At 43.3% G+C, this 24,153-nt stretch overlaps 1 protein-coding gene across 4 annotated transcripts in view; it reads right to left on the reverse strand.

Moving 5' to 3' along the window:
• XPNPEP3 (X-prolyl aminopeptidase 3) overlaps positions 1-24,153 on the reverse strand; it is a 76,848-nt gene that overhangs the window by 17,034 nt on the left and 35,661 nt on the right. For all 4 annotated transcript variants that reach the window (XM_038007382.2, XM_038007380.2, XM_073006686.1 and 1 more), the window contains 3 exons: positions 6,366-6,428; positions 4,785-4,898; positions 1,588-1,673 (listed from right to left, as the gene is read on the reverse strand). In XM_038007382.2, the coding sequence (XP_037863310.1) occupies positions 1,588-1,673; positions 4,785-4,898; positions 6,366-6,428 (263 nt within the window). The remainder of the gene's footprint in view (positions 1-1,587; positions 1,674-4,784; positions 4,899-6,365; positions 6,429-24,153) is intronic.

A 24,153-nucleotide genomic window follows, 5' to 3' on the forward strand; every position in this document is an offset into this window, starting at 1 on the left:
TCTTCCTTTAACATATCTGTAACAGCTACTTTAGAGTCCTTCTGTTAATTGGAACATTGAGATCATTTCTCTCTTTTTTTTTTTTTCCCTTTTTCTTAAGATGGAGTTTCGCTCTGCCGCCCAAGCTGGAGTGCAGTGGTGCAATCTCAGCTCACTGCAACCTTCCCCTTCCCGGTTCAAGAGATCTTCCTGCCTCAGACTCCTGAGTAGCTGGGATTATAGGCACCCGCCACCACGCCCAGCTAATTTTTGTATTTTTAGTAGAGACAGAGTTTCACGTGTTGGCCAGGTGGTCTTGAACTCCTGACTTCAAGTGATCCACCTGCCTCGGCCTCCCAAAGCGCTAGAATTACAGGCGTGAGCCACTGTACCTGGCCGGGATTATTTCGTCATCAGATTTTCTTGAATACAGGTCACAATTACCTGTTTCTTCTTACGTCTAGCAATTTTGTTAACTTGGATAGATTCAAACTACAAACTCTGTTTTCACTGGGAAGCAACTAAAATATCTTCTCAGTTTATTCTGCTTCTAGCTGCTGGTATTTTGCTGAGCCTCGTGAGGCCTCCTCAGAACACATAGTTTAGTGATCAGCCAAGGATTTTTAAATATTCTGTATGCAGATTTTGGGGCTCACAGTTTCTGTGAGCCCTTCTCGTCAAGGATTTTCCTTCATCTTTCTGGCTTTTCTGCCAGCACCTAAATCTATCCTTTGATATCTTAAATCAATAAGGCTGTGGCTTTCTGCTGCCCAAGCTATGTGCACTGGGCAATGTCCACAGGCAAAAAGCCCTATTCACCAAATTTATCCATTATAGTTTTTCTTTTTTTTTGAGACAGAGTCTTGCTCTGTCGCCCAGGCTGGAGTGCAGTGGTGCGATCTCAGCTCACTGCAAGCTCCGCCTCCCGGGTTCATGCCATTCTCCTGCCTCAGCCTCCCAAGTAGCGGGGACTACAGGTGCCCACCACCACGCCCGGCTAATTTTTTGTATTTTTAGTAGAGACGGGGTTTTACCGTGTTAGCCAGGATGGTCTTGATCTCTGGACCTTATGATCCGCCTGCCTCAGTCTCCCAAAGTGCTGGGATTACAGGCATGAGCCATTGTGCCTGGCCAGTTTTTCTTTTTTTTTTTTTTTGAGATGGAATCTCACTCTGTCACCCAGGCTGGAGGGCAGTAGTCCAATCTTGGCTCACTGCAACTTCTATCCCTTCGGTTCAAGTGATTCTCCTGCCTCAGCCTCCCGAGTACCATGCCCAGGCTAATTTTTGCATTTTTAGTAGATACGGGGTTTCACCATTTTGGTCAGGCTGGTCTTGAACTCCTGATCTCAGGTGATCTGCCTGCCTCGGCCTCCCGAAGTGCTGGGATTACAGGTATGAGCCACCACGCCTGGCCCATTATAGTTTTTTAAAAATGGACTTTTACCTGGCTAACACAACAGTCTTAGAAAATAATGAGGAGCTTTGCAACCTAACTTGACCAGGAATGGACCTATAGTATTTCTTTAGTCATTCACTCCAAATATAGCCATATTCCAACTCATACTCCTAAGAAGCAGTGGGGTATGTTACTCTGTAGAAACCCTACCTGCCATTGACTGGCCAGGTACGTGTGATGTCACTCACATAGCAGGAAGACTCACAACCTCCATCCAGAAGCACCATTTCCCCATCCTGGAACAAAGTAAGACAGGTTAAAGTGGATAAGCTCATGATTATAAGTTGTTTCTAGTAATCCTAATCCAAAGTATGCTTTTTTTTTTTTTTTTTTTTTTTTGAGACGGAGTTTCACTCTTGTTGCCCAGGTTGGAGTGCAATGGCCTGATCTTGGCTCACCACAACCTCCACTTCCCAGGTGCAAGCGATTCTCCTGCCTCAGCCTCTGAGCAGCTGGGATTATAGGTGCTTGCCACCACACCTGGCAATTTTGTATTTTTAGTAGAGATTGGATTTCTCCATGTTGGTCAGGATGGTCTAGAACTTCCGACCTCAGGTGATCCGCCCGCCTTGGCCTCCCAAAGTGCAGGGATTACAGGCGTGAGCCATCGCACTTGGTCCATTTTTTTTTTTTTAAAGCTCTAATTTGAAGGACACTAATTGCTGGTTTCTTCTTTTTATCTACACAGCATCTAAACTTTTCAGATGTTTGAAACGGGGCATGTGAAAATAAAACAAAACTTTTCAGATGAATTCACACTGCCTCAAGAAAGTTGGCAATGCATAGTATTTAAGTGTATAGGCTTTGGAACCAGATTCCTTGGGATTGAATTACTAGGTATAAACATTAGCACATCATAAATATCACTATTATCGTTTTTTTAAAGAAAAAAAACCCATATGCTTTTGCTTTGTTGGTATATGAAAAAAGAAAAAACTAATCCTATATACGTTGGTATGCCAGGCCTTATTCAAACACAGCCACCCTTAAACATTTAACCTTGGAATATCAATTCCCTTTTTTTTTTTTTCGAGACAGAGTCTTGCTCTGTCGCCCAGGCTGGAGTGCAATGGTGTGATCTCAGCTCACTGCAACCTCCGCCTCCTGGGTTCAAGCAATTCTCCTGCCTCAGTCTTCCAAGTAGCTGGGACTACAGGCGCACACCACCACGCCTGGCTAACTCTGTTGGCTAGGATGGTATCGATCTCTTGACCTCATGATCCGCCCGCCTCAGCCTCCCAAAGTGCTGGAATACAGGCATGAGCCACCGCGTCAGGCCCCATTCCCCTTTTGCTCTCCATCATAATACATGTGGGGAAAGAAGAAAACTTTAAGTATATCTCTAACTTTCTAATTGTCATGTTATGCTGAAATTATCTCTCTATGCCCGTGAAGACAGAGTATATATCATTCATATCTAAGTAAGTACAACATTTGACAAACAGTAGAATAATGAGTAAATGATAACATACAGTAACGGCAACTTAAAATAATGGATGTGATTTTTCGTTTTTGGTAAAAGATTGAATAAATTTCTGCTAATAAACAACTAAATCCTGGATAAAATGTATTTTATGAAATGTTGACTTTTTTTTTTGAGATGGAGTCCTGCTCTATTGCCCAGAGCTGGAGTGTAGTGGTGCAACCTCAGCTCACTGCAATCTCTGCCTCCCAGGTTCAAGAGATTCTCCTGCCTCAGCCTCCCGAGTAGCTGGGACTACAGGCATGCGCCACCACGCCCAGCTAATTTTTGTATTTTTAGTAGAGACAGGGTTTCACCATGTTGGCCAGGATGGTCGTGAACTCCTGGCTTCAAGTGATCTACCTGCCTTAGCCTCCCAAAGTACTGGGATTACAGGCATAAGCCACTGTGTCTGGCCTATATTTTATTTTTTTTTTGAAGACAGGGTCTTGCTCTGTTTCCCAGGCTGGAGTGCAGAGGCGTGATCACAGCTCACTGCAACCTTGAACTCCCCAGGCTCAGATGATCCTTCTCACCTTAGCCTCCCAAGTAACTGGGACTATAGGCATGTGCCATCATGCCTGGTTCATTTTTGCATTTTTTTGTAGAGAAAGGGTTTCACTATGTTGCCCAGGCCAGTCTTGAACTCCTGCGTTCAAGGGATCTGCCCGCCTTGACCTCTCAAAGTGCTGGGATTACAGATGTTAGCCACCTCACCCAACCTATGATATTTATGAGTTAAAAAAAATCCCTCCAAACTACATATACAGTATACAATTTGTATAGAGTTTATAAACAAACAGTAGCTAATTAATACTGTTTGGGGAGTCCTATGTATGTAATACAACTATTTCTTAAAAGTCAAGGGAAAAACAAAATTTAGGTTACCAGTTACCTTTGAGGAAGTGGGATGGGACAGCATAAGGGTAGGTGTGCTGTATTGCTACTGTTCTAGCTCTAAAACTGACTGCCTGGTTCATGGGTATTCATTTTTGTTTTTGTTTGTTTAAATTATGCTGTATAATTTACATGTTTCCTATATTTTTTTCTTTTGGATTTATTGAATACTAAATCAGTAAAGAAATGGACTTAGTAAAGGAATACACAATTCCTTCACTTGTAGAGTCACATGGGAAGAAAATCATAGAAGATATGTTCCCTCACAGCTAATAGCGATTTCTTAAAGTCTTTCTGCCCAGAAAATCCGCTTGGCTCACTGTTGTTGCTGCAAGTCCTTAGAGAATGAGAGTTATAGTGAAATGAGCAGAGGCTTTAGAGTAGAATACTTGGCTCTGCACTAATATGTTGTTTTAGGTTTTTAAATATTTAAATATTTATTTATTTATTTAGAGACAGAGTCTTGCTCCGCAGCCCAGGCTGGAGCGCTGGAGTACAGTGGTGTGATCTCGGCTCACTACAACTTATGTCTCCCGGGCTCAAGCAATTCTCCTGCCTCAGCCTCCAGAGTAGCTGGGATTACAAGCACATGCCACCACGCCTGGCTAATTTTTTGTAGTTTTAGTAGAGACGTGTTTCACCATCTTGGCCAGGCTGGTCTCGAACTCCTGACCTCAAGTGATTCACTTGCCTTGGCCTCTCAAAGTACTAGGATTACAGGCCTAAGCCACACCTGGCCTATTGTTTTATTTTTTAAAGTTCATTTTCCTCATCTATTAAAAAGTCATGTTAATATTTGCTCCTTTCTAACAGAGCTAATTTAAGGATAAAATGAGATAATGTCTGTAAAACCATTTATAAGCAATAAAATATTTTTAAAATGTCAGCTAATTTGTGAAAGCTGAAGGTTAGGGGACCATGAAGTTAGCAGGTTTTCTACTAGGGTATCTGGACCTAGTGGGAGTAGCACTGAGGGCATTTCACATACCTTGATGAGTTGATTATTCTTCACATAGTGCAAAGTGTTTGACCGATTACCACCAGCCACCACAGGTGGATAGGCTAAGATGTCTGCACCACGAGCCCGGCATTCAAATTCAAACTGTGAAAAACAACAGCAAGGTATGACTCAAAGGCTTTCTGTAGGGCTGCCCCAGCCCAGGCTCTCTTCAACAGCCCATACCTCCATACCAGTACTTATCTTAAGTCACTACTGGAAAACTATTCATCATACCTAACCAAACCTTTTATGCTGTAATTTCAGTCCATCACTTTTATTCTCACCCCATGTACTATAATCTATGTTAAGTATACTCTTTTATTCCCATAAATCCTGTTATTTCAACCCTATTATTAAATCCGTTCTTTTTTCTTTAGTGTTCTCTAAATCTCTTATAATTTTCAAATTAAGTCCAGAAGACAGAAAACTATGATGAAGGCTGAGCCTTGAAATACAATCATGTAAGGTTACTATTTGTTTATTCTTATTTAGCTAAACACTGAAATGTGACTTACATTTTTAACAACAGCTCTAAATTACTAATTCCAATCTTTCAAATAGCTACGAATCTAAATGCTCTGGAAAAGTGAAAATGGATGCTAGGAAAATTGCAGTCCTACTAATTTCACTACGTTCTAGGATACAGGATGGAGCTGGAGGTTGGTGAGTATCTGCTACTATCTACAGCACTTTCTCAACCTCTATTTTTTTTTGGAGACACGGTATTGCTCTGTCACCCAGGCTGGAGTGCAGTGGGGCAATCATAGTTCACTATAGCCTGAATCTTCCAGGCTCAAGTCATCCACCCACCTCAGCCTCCAGAGTAACTGGGCTATAGGTGTGTTACCATGCCCAACTAATTTTTTAAAATTTTTTGTAGAGATGAGGTGTATGTTGCCCAGGCTGGTCTCGAACTCCTGGACTCAAGTGATCCTTCCCTCTCAGCCTCCCAAATTTTACAGGCATGTGCCACCACGCCTGTCCTCAGCCTTTTTTTTTTTTGAGACAGTCTTGCTCTGTTGCCCAGACTGGAGTGCAGTGGCATGATCTTGGCTCACTGCAACCTGTGCCTCCCAGGTTTAAGTGATTCTCGTATCTCAGCCACCTGACTAGCTGGGATTATAGACATACGTTACCACACCCAGCTAATTTTTGTATTTTTAGTAGAGATGGGGTTTTGCCATGTTGGCCAGGCTGGTCTCGAACTCCTGGCCTCAAGTGATTCACTTGCCTTGGCCTCCCACAGTGCTGGCATTATAGGCATGAGCTCCACGCCCAGCCCTCAGCTTCTTTTTGACATTGACCTAAACAGTATTACTTTTGTCACCTCGCATTGCTAAATTTTCCCTTCATCATCATCTGTTCTACTTTGCAATTTTCTTCCTTTAATTGTAACACAGTATATTTTAGACTTTAAAATGACCAGTGATATTTCAGAAACACATCCTCTCCAATGACATGCTGGTCATCACTATCATGAAAGCAAATTGCACTACCATTTCTGCAAATCTAATTACTTTATTATATTCACCTCCAACAAGACGGTGAAGCTAACCATCTGAATCTCACCTTAGCATAAAGAAAGCCTTCTTCCACAGGGGCTTTACTGGCAAACATGGTTTCTATGAAAGCCTGCAAAGAGAAAGGAGGATGAAAAGAACATGATCTCATTCTATGTTGCTTACTTGAACATTCAAAATACTGGAGCTCAAATGAAAAGCACCTTTCCCCACAATTTTGTCAACCTGAAGTTGTGACTTACTGGGGATAATAATATAGATTTCTGAAAGGAAAATATTTTGCTTTGATGTGAATGTGTCGCCTCCAAAATTCACGTTGCAATTTAATCCCCATTGGGGTGATAGTAAGAAGTGGGGCCTTTTGGGTAGTGATTAAATCATGAGGGCCCTGCCCTCATAGATGGGATTAGTGACCTTATAAAAGGGCTTGGGGCAGTGAGTTTGGCCCCTCTTGGTTTTCTGTCCCTTCTGCCATATGAGGATACCTAGAGGGTGTCATCTATCAGGAATGTCCCTTCACCAGACACTGAATCTGCTGGCACCTTGACCTTGGACTTCCCAGCCTCCAGAACTTTGAGGAAATACATTTCTATTGCTTATAAATTATCCAATCTCAGGTACTTTGTAATAGCAGCACATACTAAGATACACATTTGTGATTTACGTAACAAAATGCCTCAATAGCACCATGTATGAAATTATGGATTGAATGGTCTAGTCTACATCAAGGTTTCCCAACCTCCGTACTACTGACATTTGGGGCCAGATAATTCCTCGTGGGAGAGCTGTCCTGTTCTATGTAGGATGCCAGAAGCATTCCCAATTGTGACAACAGGACATTACCAAAATGCTCCCCGGGGGACAAAACTGCTCCCCCACTGAAAACCACTGGCCTATAGTATAAGTACTTTTATTAATTCTCTGTGATAACCACACCATATGCGTGTGCATTTTTTTTTTTATTTTTTTTTTGAGACAAGAGTCTCACTCCATCCCACAGGTTGGAGTGCAATGGAGTGATCAGAACTCACTGTAGCCTCAAACTCCTGTACTCAAGTGATCACTTTAGCCTCCTAAGTAGCTGGGACTACAGGTGCACGCCACCATGCCCAGCTAATTTTTAAATTTTTTGTAATTTTTAATTTTTTCAGCCTCCTAGGGTGGCTCACACCTGTAACCCAGCACTTTAGGACGCTGAGGTGAGAGGATCACTTGAGCTCAGGAGCTCAAGACTGGCCTGGACAATATAGTGAGACCCTCTCTCTCTAAAGAAAACAAACAAACAGGCCGGACATGATGGCTCACGCCCGTAATCCCAGCACTTTGGGAGGCTGAGGCGGGCAGATCATGAGGTCCAGAGTTTGAATCCAGTCTGTCCAACATAGGGAAACCCCATCTCTACTAAAAATACAAAAAATCAGCTGGATGTGGTGGTGTGCGCCTGTAATCCCAGGTACTCAGGAGGCTGGGACAGGAGAATCACGTGAACCAGGAGGCAGAGGTTGCAGTGAGCCAAGATCGCGCCACTGCACTCCAGCCCGGGCCACAGTGCAAGACTCTGTCTAAAAAAAAGAAAACATGAAAACATTTCTTAGTATGAGGTAATGGCATTGCCAAAATGCCCAATAGAGTAAAAGCAAGTGGGGCAATGGTGGGAATATTTGCATGGCTTGCTCCCTCTAGATTCAAATCTGTCCTCAAATGTTTCCTCCTCATAGAGGCCCTTCCTGACTATCCCATCTAAATTAGCACCTTCCATCACATTTCATCCCCCTTCACTGCTTTGTTTTTCTTCATAGCATTTAATTCCAGATGACTTCATGTCGTTTGTTTACTGTCTCTCCTCCGCCAGAATGTAACTGTGGAGAATGAGCGTGGATAGTCTGTTGTGCTCACTAACGTATCCTCGGAACCTAGAGCAGTGCCTGGTACATAGTTGGTACTCAGTAAATATCTGCTGGATAATGAGCAATTAAAATCAATTAAAGGGGCCGGGTGTGGTGGCTCATGCCTGTGATCCCAGCACTTTGGGAGGCCCAGGCGGCAGATCACGAGGTCGGGAGATTGAGATGATCCTGGCTAACATAGTGAAACATGGTCTCTACTAAAATACAAAAAATTAGCTGCGCGTGGTGGCAGGCACCTGTAGTCCTAGTTACTTGGGAGGCTGAGGCAGGAGAATCGCTTGAACCTGGGAGGTGGAGGTTGCAGTAAGCCAAGATCATGCCACTGCACTCCAGCCTGGGTCACAAAGCGAGACTCCATTTCAAAAATAAAAATTAAACAACTGGGTGTGCTGGCTCACGCCTGTAATCCCAGCACTTTGGGAGGCTGAGGCAGGTAGATCATTTGTGGGCAGGAGTTTGAGACCAGCTTGGCCAACATGGCGAAACCCCGCTGTCTCCACTAAAAATACAAAAAACTAGCTGGGCATAGTGATGGGCACCTGTAATCCCAGCTGCTCAGGAGGCTGAGGTAGAAGAATCACTTGTACCCGGAGAGTGGAGGTGGCAGTGAGCTGAGATTGCAACAGTGCACTCCAGCCTGGGTGCCACAGCAAGACTCCGTCTCAAAAAAAATAAAAAAATAAATTAAAGGACACTTGCACACACAATCACAAATGTTGACAAATAACTTATTCAGCACTATATTTTTAGCATGAAACCTAAAAAATATGGCAGTCCTAGTGGCTTCACTCACTCAAAAGAGGGATTTGTCTTTTTATTAATTTTGCTTTTAACCCTTATTGCCTGGCATAGATAATTGTTGATGTCATGGCTTTAAAAAAATTTTTTTAAAGAGATGGTGTCTTGCTATGTTGCCCACACTGGAGGGCAGTGTGGAGCACAATCATGGTGCACTATTGCCTTGAACTCCTGGGTTCAAGCGATCCTTCTGCTTCAGCCTCCTGAGTAGCTGGGACTATAGGTGCACACCATTGTGCCAGGACAGTTGTGACTCTTTCAAACTGTTACGCAGACTCAACAGGATAGAAAAGTTCCTCTTCCTTCCTAGGTGATCAAATGCCTAATCTTGCTTTACTTCTTTTCGTAATGAATGTGCCTCCTATGAGTCAATTTCTTTACAGAGCATTCCAGGTACACATGACACGCAGTTCAAATGCTACCTACCCTTACTATATACTTGATGTCCTTCCAGTAAAGATCAAGAGTTAGACTGTATGATTGGCACTTCTTAGGATTGTCTTGTCACAACGTAGTCCGCACTCCCAATAAAGATTTAACACTCTTACTTCACTAAGTGCTACCTGAATGTATTTTGACTGTTAAAAAATGTAAAATGGGCTTTCTTTGCATTTCACCCTGCATCTCATAATCAGAACACATCACAAACGAACACTGTAAAGCTAATGGAGAAGGGAGAGTAGAGAGAAAAAGCATTTCACAAACCATTTCATGAAAGGTGTGTGTGTGTGTGTGTGTGTGTGTGTGTGTGAGTGACAGAGAGAGAGATAGGGGGAGGCAGCCCTTAATATTGTCCCATGGATCGTTTCTTAGCTTCCTTATTTTAAAAATTAGTGATTTGAGGCCGAGCGCAGTGGCTCATACCTGTAATTCCAGCACTTTGGGAGGCTGAGGCAGGTGGATAATGAGGTGAGGAGTTCCAGACCTGCCTGGCCAAAATGGTGAAACTCTGTCTCTACTAAAAATACAAAAATTAGCCAGGCGTGGTGGCGGGCACCTGTAATTCCAGCTACTCGGGAGGCTGAGGCAGAGAATTGCTTGAACCGGGGAGGCGGAGGTTGCAGTGAACCTAGATCGCGCCACTGCACTCCAGCCTGGGCTACAGAGTAAGACTCCATCTTAAATAAATGAAAGGAATGGTTAAGGAAAACAAGAATGTTTAACTTTGGAAGACTAAAGGTAGAATATAGAGAAGCAGGCCTCAAATGTTTGTGTGCTATTATGCTATGAGGCTTAATTCTAGCAGGTCTGAAATTAGCCTGAGCTGTTTTGCTAAAGTTCTGTATGACACTGATTCGGGCCAAGGCCTGAAGCACACTGATAAACAGTGTTGCGGGGAGTTTCAGAGCAGTTTGTATGCGCTTGTCAGTACTTGATAACAGATCAATGCTTTGTACTGGGTCTCCATGAGCTCGCCAGAGGGCTTTACTATTACATAGCAGGGATATGCCTATGTGACCAAAATCAAAAATCCTAAGTGAGATTCCATTTTAGGCTCTTGGGTTCTGAGGTGTTCTGGGCATTCATCACTGGTTCCTGGTCTGTAAGAGAACCACCAAGCCCTTATCTAGGGAGAAAAACAGGAGCCTGCACCTGTCTTCTCCAGACTCCTTGCTGTGAGACAGACACAGGCTGTGATACGTATCTTTAACTTTAATGCAGTTGCTCTATGAAACCTTTTTCCTGTAATGACTGTGTATTTGTAAGCACTGTCTCTGGGTCTTCTTTAACAATTGAACTCTAACTGCCACTTAGAAGTAGGAATGTTGGCCAGGCGCAGTGGCTCACATCTGTAATCCCAACACTTTGGGAGGCAGAGGCAGGTGGATCATGAGGTCAGGAGTTTGAAACCAGCCTGACCAACATGGTGAAACCCCATCTTTGCTAAAAATACAAAAATTAGCCAGGGGTGGTGATAGGCGCCTGCAATCCCAGCTACTTGGGAGGCTGAGGCAGGAGAATCGCTTGAACCCTGGAGGCAGAGGTTGCAGTGAGCAGAGATTGCGCCACTGCACTTCAGCCTGGGTGACAGAGAGAGACTCTGTCTCAAAACAAAACAAAACCAAAACCAAAACATAGTAAGGAAAAGAAAGGAATGTTTAGAAGACAACTAATTCATTCTTGATTTTTTTACTGAGATACAATTCACATCATATAAATTAACCAATAAAGTGAGCAACCTAGTGACATTTAGTACATTCACAATGTTTTGCAACCACCACCTCTCTCTAGGTCCAAAACATTTTCATCACCAGTAAAGAAAATCCCTTACCTATTAAGCAGTTAATTTCTGTTCTCCTCTCACCCTGTTCCCTGCTTTTTGTCTCTACGGGTTTACCTGTTCTGGATATTTCACATAAATGGAGTCACACAAGCGGGCGCAGTGGCTCACGCCTGTAGTCCCAGCACTTTGTTTGGGTGGACTGCTTGAGTCCCGCAGTTTGAAACCAGCCTCAGCAACATGGTGAAATTCAGTATTTACAAAAAATACAAAAATTAGCCAGGCGTGGTAGCGCGAGTAGCTCTGCCTCTCAAGTAGCTGGGCCTATAGGCATGAGCCACTGTACCTGGCCTGTTGTTGAACTGTAAGAGTTCCTTAAATAGGCTGGGCACGGTGGCTCATGCCTGTAATCCCAGCACTTTGGGAGGCTGAGGCGGAGGGGAGGGTGGATCACCTGAGGTCGGGAGTTCGAGACCAGCCTGACCAACATGGAGAAACCCCATCTCTACTAAATATATAAAAATTAGCCAGGCGTGGTGGCAGACGCCTGTATTCACAGCTACTTGGGAGGCTGAGGCAAGAGAATTGCTTGAACCTGGGAGGCAGAGGTTGTGGTGGGCCAAGATCAGGCCATTGCACTCCAGCTTGGGTGACAAGAGTAAAATTCCATCTCAAAAAAAAAAAAAAGTTTTTTGTTTTTTTTTTTTTGAGACGGAGTCTCGCTCTGTCGCTTAGGCTGGAGTGCAGTGGCCGGATCTCAGCTCACCGCAAGCTCCGCCTCCCGGGTTTACGCCATTCTCCTGCCTCAGCCTCCCGTGTAGCTGGGACTACAGGCGCCCGCCACCTCGCCCTGCTAGTTTTTTGTATCTTTTAGTAGAGATGGGGGTTTCACATGTTAGCCAGGATGGTCTTGATCTCCTGACCTCGTGATCCGCCCATCTCGGCCTCCCAAAGCGCTGGGATTACAGGCTTGAGCCACCACGCCCGACCAAAAAGTTCTTTAAATATTCTAGATACTAGTAGAACCTTATCAGATACATGATTTGCAAATATTTTCTCTCATACCGTTTTTTCACTTTCTTGATAGTGTCCTTTTAAACAATTTTTTAAAAGTTTTTTAAATTCTTTTTTTTTAATAAAAAGAGAGGAGGTCTCACTATGTTGCCCAGGCTGCTCTTGAACTCCTGAGTTCAAATGATCTTCCCGCCTTGGCCTCCCAAAGTGCAAGGATTACAGGTATGAGCCACCATGCCCAGTCCCTTTGTTTTTTATTATTTTAAAAAATTATTTTGTTTTGAGACAGGGTCTCACTCTGTTACCCAAGCTGAAGTGCAGTGCTTCGATCTCAGCTCACTGAAGCCTCTGCCTCCCAGGCTCCAGTGATCCTCCCGCCTCAGTCTTGTGAGTAGCTGAAACTACAGGAGCATACCACCACACCCAGCTAACTTATTTTTGTATTTTTCATAGAGATGGGGTTTTTCCATGTTGCTCAGCCTGGTCTCAAACTCCTGGGCTCAAGAGATCCACCCACCTTGGCCTCCCAAAGTGTTGGAATTACAGGCGTGAGCCACTGCGCTCAGCCTTTTCATTTATTCTTAAATTGTTTAATTAATTACTTTGTTTTTGAGACAGAGTCTTGCTCTGTTGCCCAGGCTGGAGGGTAGTGGTGTGATCTTAGCTCACTGCAATCTCCGCCTCCCAGGTTCAAGAAATTCTCCTGTCTCAGCCTCCCAAGTAGCTGGGATTACAGGCACCCACCACCATACCTGGCTAATTTTCTGTATTTTTAGTAGAGACAGGGTTTCACTATGTTGGCCAGGCTGGTCTGGAACTCCTGACCTCAGGTGATCTGCCCACCTCAGCCTCCCAAAGTACTGGGATTACAGGCGTGGGTCACCACGCCCGGCCTTTTTTTTCCTCTAAGGCTGTTTCTCAGTGTGAGAAAAGTGTCCTTTGACGTACAGAAGTTTTAAACATTGATAAATTCTAATTTATCTGCTTTTTCTTTTGGTGCCTGTACTTTTGGTATCATACTTAAGAATCCTGTGGCAAATCCAAGGTCAGGGAGATTCACCCTTATGTTTTTCCCTAATAGTTTTATAATTTTAGCTCTTAAGTTTAGGTCACTGATCCATTTTATTTATTTATTTACTTAATTTGTGAGAGAGAGTCTTGCTCTGTTGCCCAGGCTGGAATGCAGTGGTGTAATCTTGGCTCACTGCAATCTCCGCCTCCTGGTCTGGGTTCAAGTGATTCTCCTATTGCCACACGGCAGCCTGGGAACAAAGGGAGACTCTGCCTCCCGAGTACTCAGGATTACAGGCATATGCCACCACACTTGGCTAATTAATTTTTAGATAACGTATGAAGTAGGGGTACAACTTCATTCCTTTTTTTTTTTTTTTTTTTGAGACGGAGTCTCACTCTATCACCAGACTGGAGTGCAGCAGCATGATCTTGGCTCACTGCAACTTCCACCTCCCAGGTTCAAGCAATTCTCCTGCCTCAGCCTCCCAAGTAGCTGGGATTACAGGTGCCCGCCACCACGTCCAGCTAATTTTTGTATTTTTAGTACAGATGAGGTTTCACCATGTTGGCCAGGATGGTCTTATCTCTTGACTTCGTATCTGCCTGCCTTGGCCTCCCAAAGTGCTGGGATTACAGGTGTGAGCCACCATGCCCAGTCACAACTTCATTCTTTTGCATGTGGCTATCCAGCTGTCCCAGCACAACTGACTCATTTTTTAAAAAATTCATCCTTGGTTTGCTGTGGTACATGTTTGAAATCATGGAGTGTGGAAATGATAGACCCTGAACTTCATGAGCTAGCAAAATGGATTCAGAGGGAATTCTGAATTGCTGGTAGGTCTAAATATTCAGTAGTTTGGTTAGTGCCTTCAGTGCTGGCTGAAAGTAAGCTCAGAATCTCTTTTAGATGAGCTTCTCTTTTTGATCAACAGATGGAGCTCCAACCCAACCCAAAGAAACTGTCCTACTATCATTTTTTTGATGAGTCAACTGAGACCAACCACAGCTAAAATAATTCGAGCAGCAAGTTGACAGCGATGGGTAAAAAAACACGGATATAAGGGGCTATTCAGTGAAGAAAATGAGCCATTTTCTAGATTACTACATGCAATACCTTGAGGAACTCTTGTTAAAAATGGTTCCTGAGAATTTTAGATCAAAGAACAGTATCTCTCATTCTGAATACTGCTGAGTGAGAGAGAATGGTTCACAGGGAAACCCCTAGTTTATTAAAATGGATGAAGGGAGGGGCCTATCATATGTTATCTAGATATGGGCGACTGTCCTGCCCCACCCTTGTCATACAGTCAGTGCCTCCTGAAGTTGCAGAAATGCTATGGATGCAGACGGTATGGTTCTGGTTGTATGAGGACAGAAATGAACTCCATTATGGGCTACCCCTCACCCAGGTTATGACTGATACTGTGATAACAGGCATCCACCAGCATGAACTTCATATGTGACTTTGCTGTTAGATCTCAGGAAGATGTAAAAAGGCAGTTTAAGATCTTTTATCCCAACTTCCTGGATAATAAAAAGATAGTAAGTTTAGGACTTTACAAAAGAAATAAAATCAAGAAAGAAAGGGGGCATGAAAAAGAATAAGGTTAGACCCTTAATTTACACCATATATAAATATTAACTCAAAATGGGTCAAAGATCTAAACAAAAAACTATAAAACTCTTAGAAGAAAACACAGGGGAATATCTTTATGACACTGGGTTTGGTAATATTTTCTTGGATATGACACAAAAAGCACAGTTAATAACAACAAAAAAACAAACTGGACTTTATAAAAATTAAAAAATCTTGAGTATTAAAGGATGCCATCAATAGTAAAGAGCCAACCCTCATAATGGGAAAATATTTGCAAACCATATATCGGATTAGGAATTAATATCAAAAACATATAAGGAATTCCTACAACTCAACAACAAAAATACCCAGCCCGATTTAAAAAATGGGCAAAGGAACTGAACTGGTATTTCTCCAAATAAGATATACAAATGACCAATAAACACATGAAAATATCCTCAACATGTTAAGGAAATGCAAATAGAAACTATGAGATGTCATTTCATACCCGTTAAGGTGGCTAGTACTCAAAAGGCAGAAAATAACGAGCATTGATTGGCAAGATGTAGAAAAACCGGAACCCCTGTGCATTGCTGGTAGAAATGTAAAATGGTCCATGTGCTGTGGAAAACTGGATGGTGGTTTCTCAAAAAATTAAACATATAATCAGGAGGGTGAGGTGGGAAGATCACATGAGCCCAGGAGATGGAGGTTGCAGTGAGCTAAGATGGTGCTGCTGCACTCCAGCCTGGGAACAAATGGAGACTCTGTCTCAAAAAAAGAAAAAAGAATTAAACACAGAATCACCACAGATCTAACAATTCTACTTCTGGGTATATACCCCAAAGAACTGAAAGCAGGGACCTGAACAATTATTTGTAAACCCAGGTACATACCAGCATTAGTCATCATAGCCCAAAAGATGGAAACAACCCAAGTGTCCAAAGACAGATGAAAAGATGAAGGAAACGTCTATACATACAATGGAATAGCATTCAGCCACAGAGGAATGTCATTGTGATAAATGCTACAAAATGGATGAACTCTGAAAACATTTTACTAAGTGAAGTAAGCCAGTCACAAAAAGACAAATACCGTATGCTTCTACTTATATGAAGTACCTAGAATAGGCAGAGTCACAGAAAAAGTAAAAGTTACCAGGGGCTGGGAGGAGGGGAGAATGGGAAGTTATTATTTATTGAGTACAATTTCTATTTGGGATGATAAAAAAGTCTGAAAAAAGATAGTAGTAATGGTCACACACAGTATGAATATACCTAATGTCACTGAATTTCCATTTTTAGCCATTTTTAAGACATGCATTTAAAAATGGCTAAAATGGAAATTTTTTTTTTTTTTTTTTTTTGAGAGTCTCACTCTGTTGCCTAGTCTGGAGTGCAGTAGCATGATCTCAGCTCACCGCAACTTCCACCTCCCAAGTTGCTGGGATTACGGGCATGTGTCGCCACACCCGGCTAATTTTTTGTATTTTTAGTAGAGACAGGGTTTCGCCTTGTTGCCCAGGCTGGTCTCAAACTCCTGGCCTCAAGTGATTTGCCTGCCTCAGCCTCCCAGAGTGCTGGAATTACAGGCATGCGCCACCGTGCTCGGCCTAAAATGATAAAATTTTATATGCATCTCACCACAATTAAATAAAAAACACATAGAGGCCAGCCGTGGTGGCTCATGCCTGTAATCCCAGCACTTTGGGAGGCCCAGGTGGGCAGAGTGCTCAAGCTCAGGACCTCATGGCCAACATGGTGAAACCCTGTTTCTCCAAAAATAATGATACAAAAATTGACAAAGGCCAATCCTGATAGAATTTTACAGGAAGGTTTGGGATCCACAACTGCCTGTCATTAAACTCCTCAGACTATAAAAATCCCAAGGCAGATATGTTTATTATCTGAGTTAAAAGGAAGTTTAGAAAGAGAAAGGTTCCAATGAGTCTCTAACATCAGATGTCAAAATGCTGTGTTTTAATACCAGCATAGTAATAAATGAAGAATATTGATATGCAGGCCAGGATCTCATAACCCCAACTCCTGGCAGGGAACACAAGATCTTTCACAAATGTGTGAGTAAAATGCCCTGGAGGTGGAGAAGAAACTCTTTTACGTCTACTGGATGGAGTAAGACAGTGTACAATACTCTCTGGGCCTCTTAATGAAGCATTTACGAATGACAGAATTAACTCATGGGATATGGGGATGCTGCTGTGAAAGGGATAAAAAGTCTGGCTAGAAGTCTGCATAGCTCAGTTGCTGGAGCATCAGATTTTTAATCTGAGAGTCCAGGGTTCAAGTCTATAATTCAGTTTTTTTTAAAAGTTATAAATTTTTTAATTTAAAAAAGTCTGGGCCAGGTATGGTGGCTCATGCCTGTAATCCCAGTACTTTGGGAGGCCGAGGCGGTTGGATCACCTAAGGTCAGGAGTTCAAGACTAGCCTGGGCAACATGGTGAAACCCCGTCTCTACTAAAAATACAAAAATAAGCCGGGCGTGGTGGTGGGTGTCTGTAATCCCAGCTACTCAGGAGGCTGAGGCAGGAGAATCACTTGAAACCGGGAAGCAGAAGTTGCAGTGAGTCGAGACTGCGCCACTGCACTCCAGCCTGGGCGACAGATCAAAACTTTGTCTCAAAAAAGAAAAGAAAAGAAAAGAAAAGAAAAGTAGTAATCTCTATTGGAAAGAAAAAGAAATGCATTTCAATAAGATGGACAATGTCCAAAGAAGCTGTGTCATAAAATGGAAATGAACTATATGCAGCTACCAGGGGATCTATGTGGAAGAATCATCAGATTCATGAGCAAGTAGTCTTTTCCCCCTAGGATCCCTCCTTTCTATTATTTGCCCATGAATGCCAGGCAACTGGACTGCTTCACAGATGGCTGTTCTAGAACTGAGGGCAATTCTGTATGAAAAGTAGATGTTCAGAGTCCAGCAGACAGTAAAATCCTATGGAAAAAGTTAAGTACAAGTTGGTCAACAGGGCTGAATTACAGGCTACAATCATAGTCCTGATAGAAGAACTGGACACAAAAGCCCTATTATTTGGGTAAATATTGATTTTTGGGCTGTCACTAATGGACTTGCAATTGGTCTAACAAGTGGGTCACAAATAACTGGACAATAAAAGAGCCCTCCATGTGAGGAGCTGCTCTTTGGAAATCTCTATGAAAATTCTGAGGGAAAAATCAAAGTAGGGCATGCTGATACCAAAGAAACTCTATGCCAGAATTTTAAGGTGATTGGAACCAACAGTTGATGGCCTAACTTGATCTCTTGAAATGGCAACCAAGTCTATGAAATGGGTGGAGGAACTCAAGTCAACCAGTGATGCACTGAACAATGACATATACCAGTGGGCTCCACTGAAGCTTAAACTATTAATAAAAATTGTCCTAGCTGCCAACAGTATAGTGCCATTTTCTGTATTTATCCAATTTATCTCCCTATGATTGGACTACCTCAATAGCTGACTGAGGAAGTTTCCTTCAGCGGGAAAAGTTTGCATTCAAATTAATAATAAATGCATTTTCTTGACTGCAGTAACCACTGTATTACGCATATGTACATCAAAATATGTTGTACACTTTATATATAAATAAAAAAATTTAAAAATGATTAAGAAAGGCAAGGTTGTTGCTAAGGGGAAGGAAGTCAATAAATGAGTGTACAGAAGCTCAACAGATGCTTCTGGTGCCTCAAGAGATGCTTAAAGCAAGAGAATAATATTCTCTCTTTGCTTTAACTCAGATACCCCTTGGGGTGAAGAACTTATGAAATCCCCTCCTTTTTAAGAAATAGAGTCTTGCTGTGCTGCCTGTAAGTGCAGTGGCTACTCACAGGCACTATCATAGCAGCACCTGTATCACAGTCTACTATAGCTTCTAACTCCTGGCCTCAAGTGATCCTCCTGCCTCAGCCTCCCGGGTAGTTGGGACTACTGGCATCACCACCATGTCCGGTGTTCTCCTCCTCTTTTGAAGAGCCAAAAAGAGAGCTAGGCAATAGCCAACCTAACAAGCACACTTCCAGGAGTGACATATGTCCTCAAAATGGATGAAGAAATGGAACAGCTGCTGGACGTGGTGGCTCACACCTGTAATCCCAAAACTTTAGGAGGCCAGACAGGTGGATCACCTGAGGTTGGGAGTTTTAGATCAGCCTGACCAATATGGAGAAACCCCATCTCTACTAAAAATACAAAATTAGCCAGGCGTAGTGGCACATGCCTATAATACCAGCTACCTGGGAGGCAGAGGCAGGAGAATCACCTGAACCTGGGAGGCGGAGGTTGTGGGGAGCCGAGATTATGCCATTGCACTCCAGCCAGGACAACAAGAGCGAAACTCCATCTCAAAACACAAAAAACAAAAAACAAAAAGAAATGGGACAGCTATCCATGACTATGTGGAATAATACAAATAAGGCTATATCTTGATTCCTGTTTCACAGGATACATCTTTTTTTTTTTTTTTTTTTTTGAGATGGAGTTTCACTCTTATTGCCCAGGCTGGAGTGCAATGGTGCTCTCTCTGCTAACTGCAACCTCCACCTTCTGGGTTCAGGTGATTCTCCTGCCTCAGCCTCCTGAGTAGCTGGGATTATAGGGATGTACCAACACGCTTGGCTAATTTTGTATTTTTAGTAGAGACTGGGTTTCTCTGCATCAGTCAGGCTGGTCTCGAACTCCCAACCTCAGGTGATCCGCCTGCCTCAGCCTCTCAAAGTGCTGAGATTACAGGCGTGAGCAGCTGGCCGAATGTATCTATTATAAAGGATCTGTGTTAGGAAAGCAACCTGTGAGAATATTTAGCCAGTTAAATTTGAAAATCAATGAATAATCATCTCAGTTAGCACATATAACCATTAATTGAGATAATAAAGGTTTTACAAAGCTACCAGAATATGATAGAATGCTATCTCATGCCATGTTCCATCTATTATAATATCTGTAAAAATAGCTATTTGCATTGTTATTGTGGGTGAATAGGCATAAGGAGGTAGAGAGAAAATTGGGACACTTGGCTCAGTAACAAAAAGAAATAACAAGGTATAACCTGGTGGGCCTACATTTCTGAGAATTCAAAACTCAATGTGGATGATTCTGGAAAGCATATTCAAACGACTCTATTTGGATGTGACTACCACTCATATGACCTAAGCCTGGGGGACTCAATATTTTGGGGTCTCAAATTTATTTCCTAGCTGTAGTAAAGCAGCTGTACAAATGAAACAGTTGTACAAATATTAGTTGTACTAATATTTAATGGTGACAACATGTTATGTTCCCATACTCAAAATTAGAGCCTTAGTGTAATTAGGAGCCAGGCTAGGAGCAACTGGCAGGTGGATTTGTTTTTAATGAGGAAAGACATACTGATAAAATAATTTGCTGGCCGGCCATGGTGGCTCACACCTGTAATCCCAGCACTTTGGGAGGCCAAGGCGAGCGGATCATAAGGTCAAGAGATTGAGACCATCCTGGCCAACATGGCGAAACCCTGTCTCTACTAAAAATACAAAAACGTTAGCTGGGCGTGGTAGCGCATGCCTGTAGTCCCAGCTACTTGGGAAGCTGAGGCAGGAGAATTGCTTGAACCCAGAAGGCGGAGGTTGCAGTGAGCTGAGATCGCGCCACTGCTCTCCAGCCTGGTGACGGAGTGAGAATCCATCTCAAAAAATAAAAAAAAAGAAAAAGAAATAGATTTGCCAATGAGAATAGGGCGCCTTGAAGGCATCCTATTTCAGGAGTAAGAACAAAAGTGGCAAGCTGAAATGACAGACAGTGCTATCAAAATGGGTCTTAACAATTTAGAGCATGCACGATGACAACATACCCAAACCAACCCAACAACAGGAATAAGCTTGCATGTGAACACAAGCTGCATTACAGATACCTTACTTTAAATGGAGTCCAAGGGATCCCAAGCACGACTGCCAGTGATTCATTCCCATGGCAGAAACCCACGTTGTGCATGCATGGGAGACTCGGACTCTCTGGTCTATGGAAATTCTAACTAAAGGATGCAACCGGTTGAGACGCTTTTTAACAGCTCCAACAATGCAACTGAGTGCCAAGCATTATTTTCCTGTAGTGCAGTTTGTGGATCCTGGACAAACTTTAAACAGGACTAGGGTCGTGTCATGTCTTCTATTCTCTTCTCTTGTTTCTTTTGAGACGAAGTCTCACTCTGTCACCCAGGCTGGAGTGCAGTGGCGCTATCCCTGCTCACTGCAACCTCCGCCTCCCGGGTTCAAGCGATTCTCCTGCCTCAGCCTCCCAAGTAGCTGGGACTACAGGTGCCCGTCACCACAGTCGGCTAATTTTTTTGTATTTTTAGTGGAGATGGGGTTTCACGGTCTTAGCCAGGCTGGTCTTGATCTCCTGACCTCGTGATCTGCCGGCCTCAGCCTCCCAAAGTGCTGGGATTACAGGCGTGAGCCACTGCGCCCAGCTAAACCATGTAACCAGTGGCATGATCATGGCTTACTGCAGCCTTGACTTGTGGGCTCAAGTGATCTTTCCATGTCAGCCTCCCAGGTACTTGGGACTACAGGCATGTGCCACCACATCCAGCTAATTAAAACATTATTTTTCTGTAGAAATGGGGTCTTACTATGAGGCTGAGGTTGGTTTCAAACTCCTGAGCTCAAGTGATCCACCCATCTTGGCCTCCCGAAGTGCTGGGATTAAAAGTATGAGTCTCCACATCTGGCCAAATCATGTAACTTTTCAAGAAGGAAATCTGGCTGTTTTCAAGATGTTTTGAATCTTGAAATAGCAGAGATATGGTTTCTGATCTAGGCTCCTATGAAAAATAATATATGGTATATAAGAAGAGGTAAATTGCACAGGGAGGGACAAAATAATTACACCATGATTTTGTCTTCTTTTATTTATTTCTTTATTGAGACAGGGTCTCACTCTGTCACCCAGGCTGGAATGCAGTGGTGCAATCTCAGCTCACTGCAGCCTTGACCTCCCTGGGCTCATGTGATCCTCCCATTTCAGCCTCCTGAGTAACTGGGACTATAGGTGCATACCACCATGCCCAGCTAATTTTTTTGTATTTTGCAGAGACAGGGTTTTACCATGTTGCCCAGGCTGGTCTTGGACTCCTGGGCTCAAGTGATCTGCCCGCTTTGGCCTCCCAAAGTGTTGGGAGTATAGGCGTGAGCCACTGCATCCAGCTGTCTTATTTGTTAATTTTATTTTTTAAATTTTTATCATTATTTTTTGAGATGGGGTCTCACTGTGTTGCCCAGGCTGGAGTGCAGTGGCACAATCAAATCTCATTGCAGCTTCAACTGCCCCAGCTCAAGTGATCCTCCTTCCTCAGCCTCCCAAGCAGCTGGGACCACAACACCTGGCTATTTTTAAAAATCTTTTGTAGAGATGGGGTCTCTCCCTGTTGCCCAGGCTAGTCTTGAACTCCTGAGCATAAGTGATTCTCCTGCCTCATCCTCCCAAAGTGCTGGGATTATAGGTGTGAGCCACCACACCTGGCCTTAATTTTTATTTTAATGTAAGCCTTTAGCAGCTAAATTTTGTCTGACTTCTCGCTTCAATGGTACTGCTACATGATGTAAGATGGGGTCAGGTAAAATTGATATTTTAGGAGCTTATAAAATTTAGTATAATACTGATGATGATGATCAAATATACTGAAAGACTGAATTAAAGTCCTGTTGGGATGTTATCCCTTTGGAGGAGAATTGGTTTCATGAATATTTAGACTTGATTAATGATAGATTATTATTTCTAATAACTCAGCAGATATATACCATAAAGTGCAGAAAACCGTGGATCAGGGAGTCCAAAGGACTGTACAGTTCACACAAAAACACAAGAAAGTATAATTGGGCCGGGCGCAGTGGCTCAAGCCTGTAATCCCAGCACTTTGGGAGGCCGAGACGGGCGGATCACGAGGTCAGGAGATCGAGACCATCCTGGCTAACACGGTGAAACCCCGTCTCTACTAAAAAAAAATACAAAAAACTAGCCGGGCGAGGCGGCAGGCGCCTGTAGTCCCAGCTACTCGGGAGGCTGAGGCAGGAGAATGGCGTAAACCCGGGAGGCGGAGCTTGCAGTGAGCTGAGATCTGGCCACTGCACTCCAGCCCAGGCAACAGAGTGAGACTCCGTCTCAAAAAAAAAAAAGAAACTATAATTGGATAATTCAGCTGTCTCTTTATTTTTTTTATTTTTATTTTTTGAGGCGGAGTCTTGCTCTGTCACCCAGGCTGGAGTGCAGTGGCACTATCTCGGCTCACTGCAAGCTCCGCCTCCTGGGTTCACGCCATTCTCCTGCCTCAGCCTCCCGAGTAGCTGGGACTACAGGCGCCTGCCACCACGCCCGGCTAATTTTTTTGTATTTTTAGTAGAGATGGGGTTTCACCGTGTTAGCCAGGATGGTCTCGATCTCCTGACCTCGTGATCCACCCATCTCGGCCTCCCAAAGTGCTGGGATTACAGGCTTGAGCCACCGCGCCCGGCCTCAGCTGTCTCTTTAAATCAGTACCAACCCTTCACTGATCATTGTAAATGTTTGGATTCTATGTATGCATTTTTTTAGAGACAGGGTTTGCTTTGTCACCCAGGCTGGAGTGCAGTGATGTGATAATACTTCACTGCAACCTTAAACTCTTGGTCTAAAGTGATCCTTCTGCCTCCAGAGTAACTAGGACTACAGGCGTATGCCACAATGCCTGGCTAATTAAAATATAGTTTTTTTTGTAGAGGTGAGGTCTTGCCATGTTACCAGGCTGGTCTCTAACTCCTTGCTGCCTCACGTGATCCTCCCACCTTGGCCTCAGTGCTGAGATTATAGGGGTGAGCCACTGTGCCCTGCTTGTCTTTATATTTTGATTATCTATATGATATTGAGAAGTAAAGTTAACTGTTGTCAACTCAGAATTACTGTTTTATCAAAAAATAGAGTTAATATTGGTTATGGGGGCAGAGTGAACTGTTCTGCTAATTCTGGGCTTAGAATTAGCCAGAGCTATTTTGCTAAAGTTCCTTCCTTGGTCGAGGTGTGGCAGGAAACATACTGATTGAAATTGTTAAGAGGAAGCTGGGCATGGTGGCTTATGCCTGTGATCTTAGTGTTTTGGGAGGCTGAGGACGGAAGATCTCTTGAGGCCAGGAGTTCAATACCAGCCTGGGTAATATAGTGAGACCCCATCTCTACAAAAACCTAAAAAATTAGCTAGGCATGGTGGTATGTGCCTGTAATCCAAGCTACTCAGGAGGCTGAGGCAAGAGTCTCCCCTAAGTCCAGGAATTCAAGGCTGCA

This window comes from Chlorocebus sabaeus, chromosome 19 (genome assembly GCF_047675955.1).
Source record: "Chlorocebus sabaeus isolate Y175 chromosome 19, mChlSab1.0.hap1, whole genome shotgun sequence".
In the NCBI taxonomy this organism is placed as follows: Eukaryota; Metazoa; Chordata; class Mammalia; order Primates; family Cercopithecidae; genus Chlorocebus; species Chlorocebus sabaeus.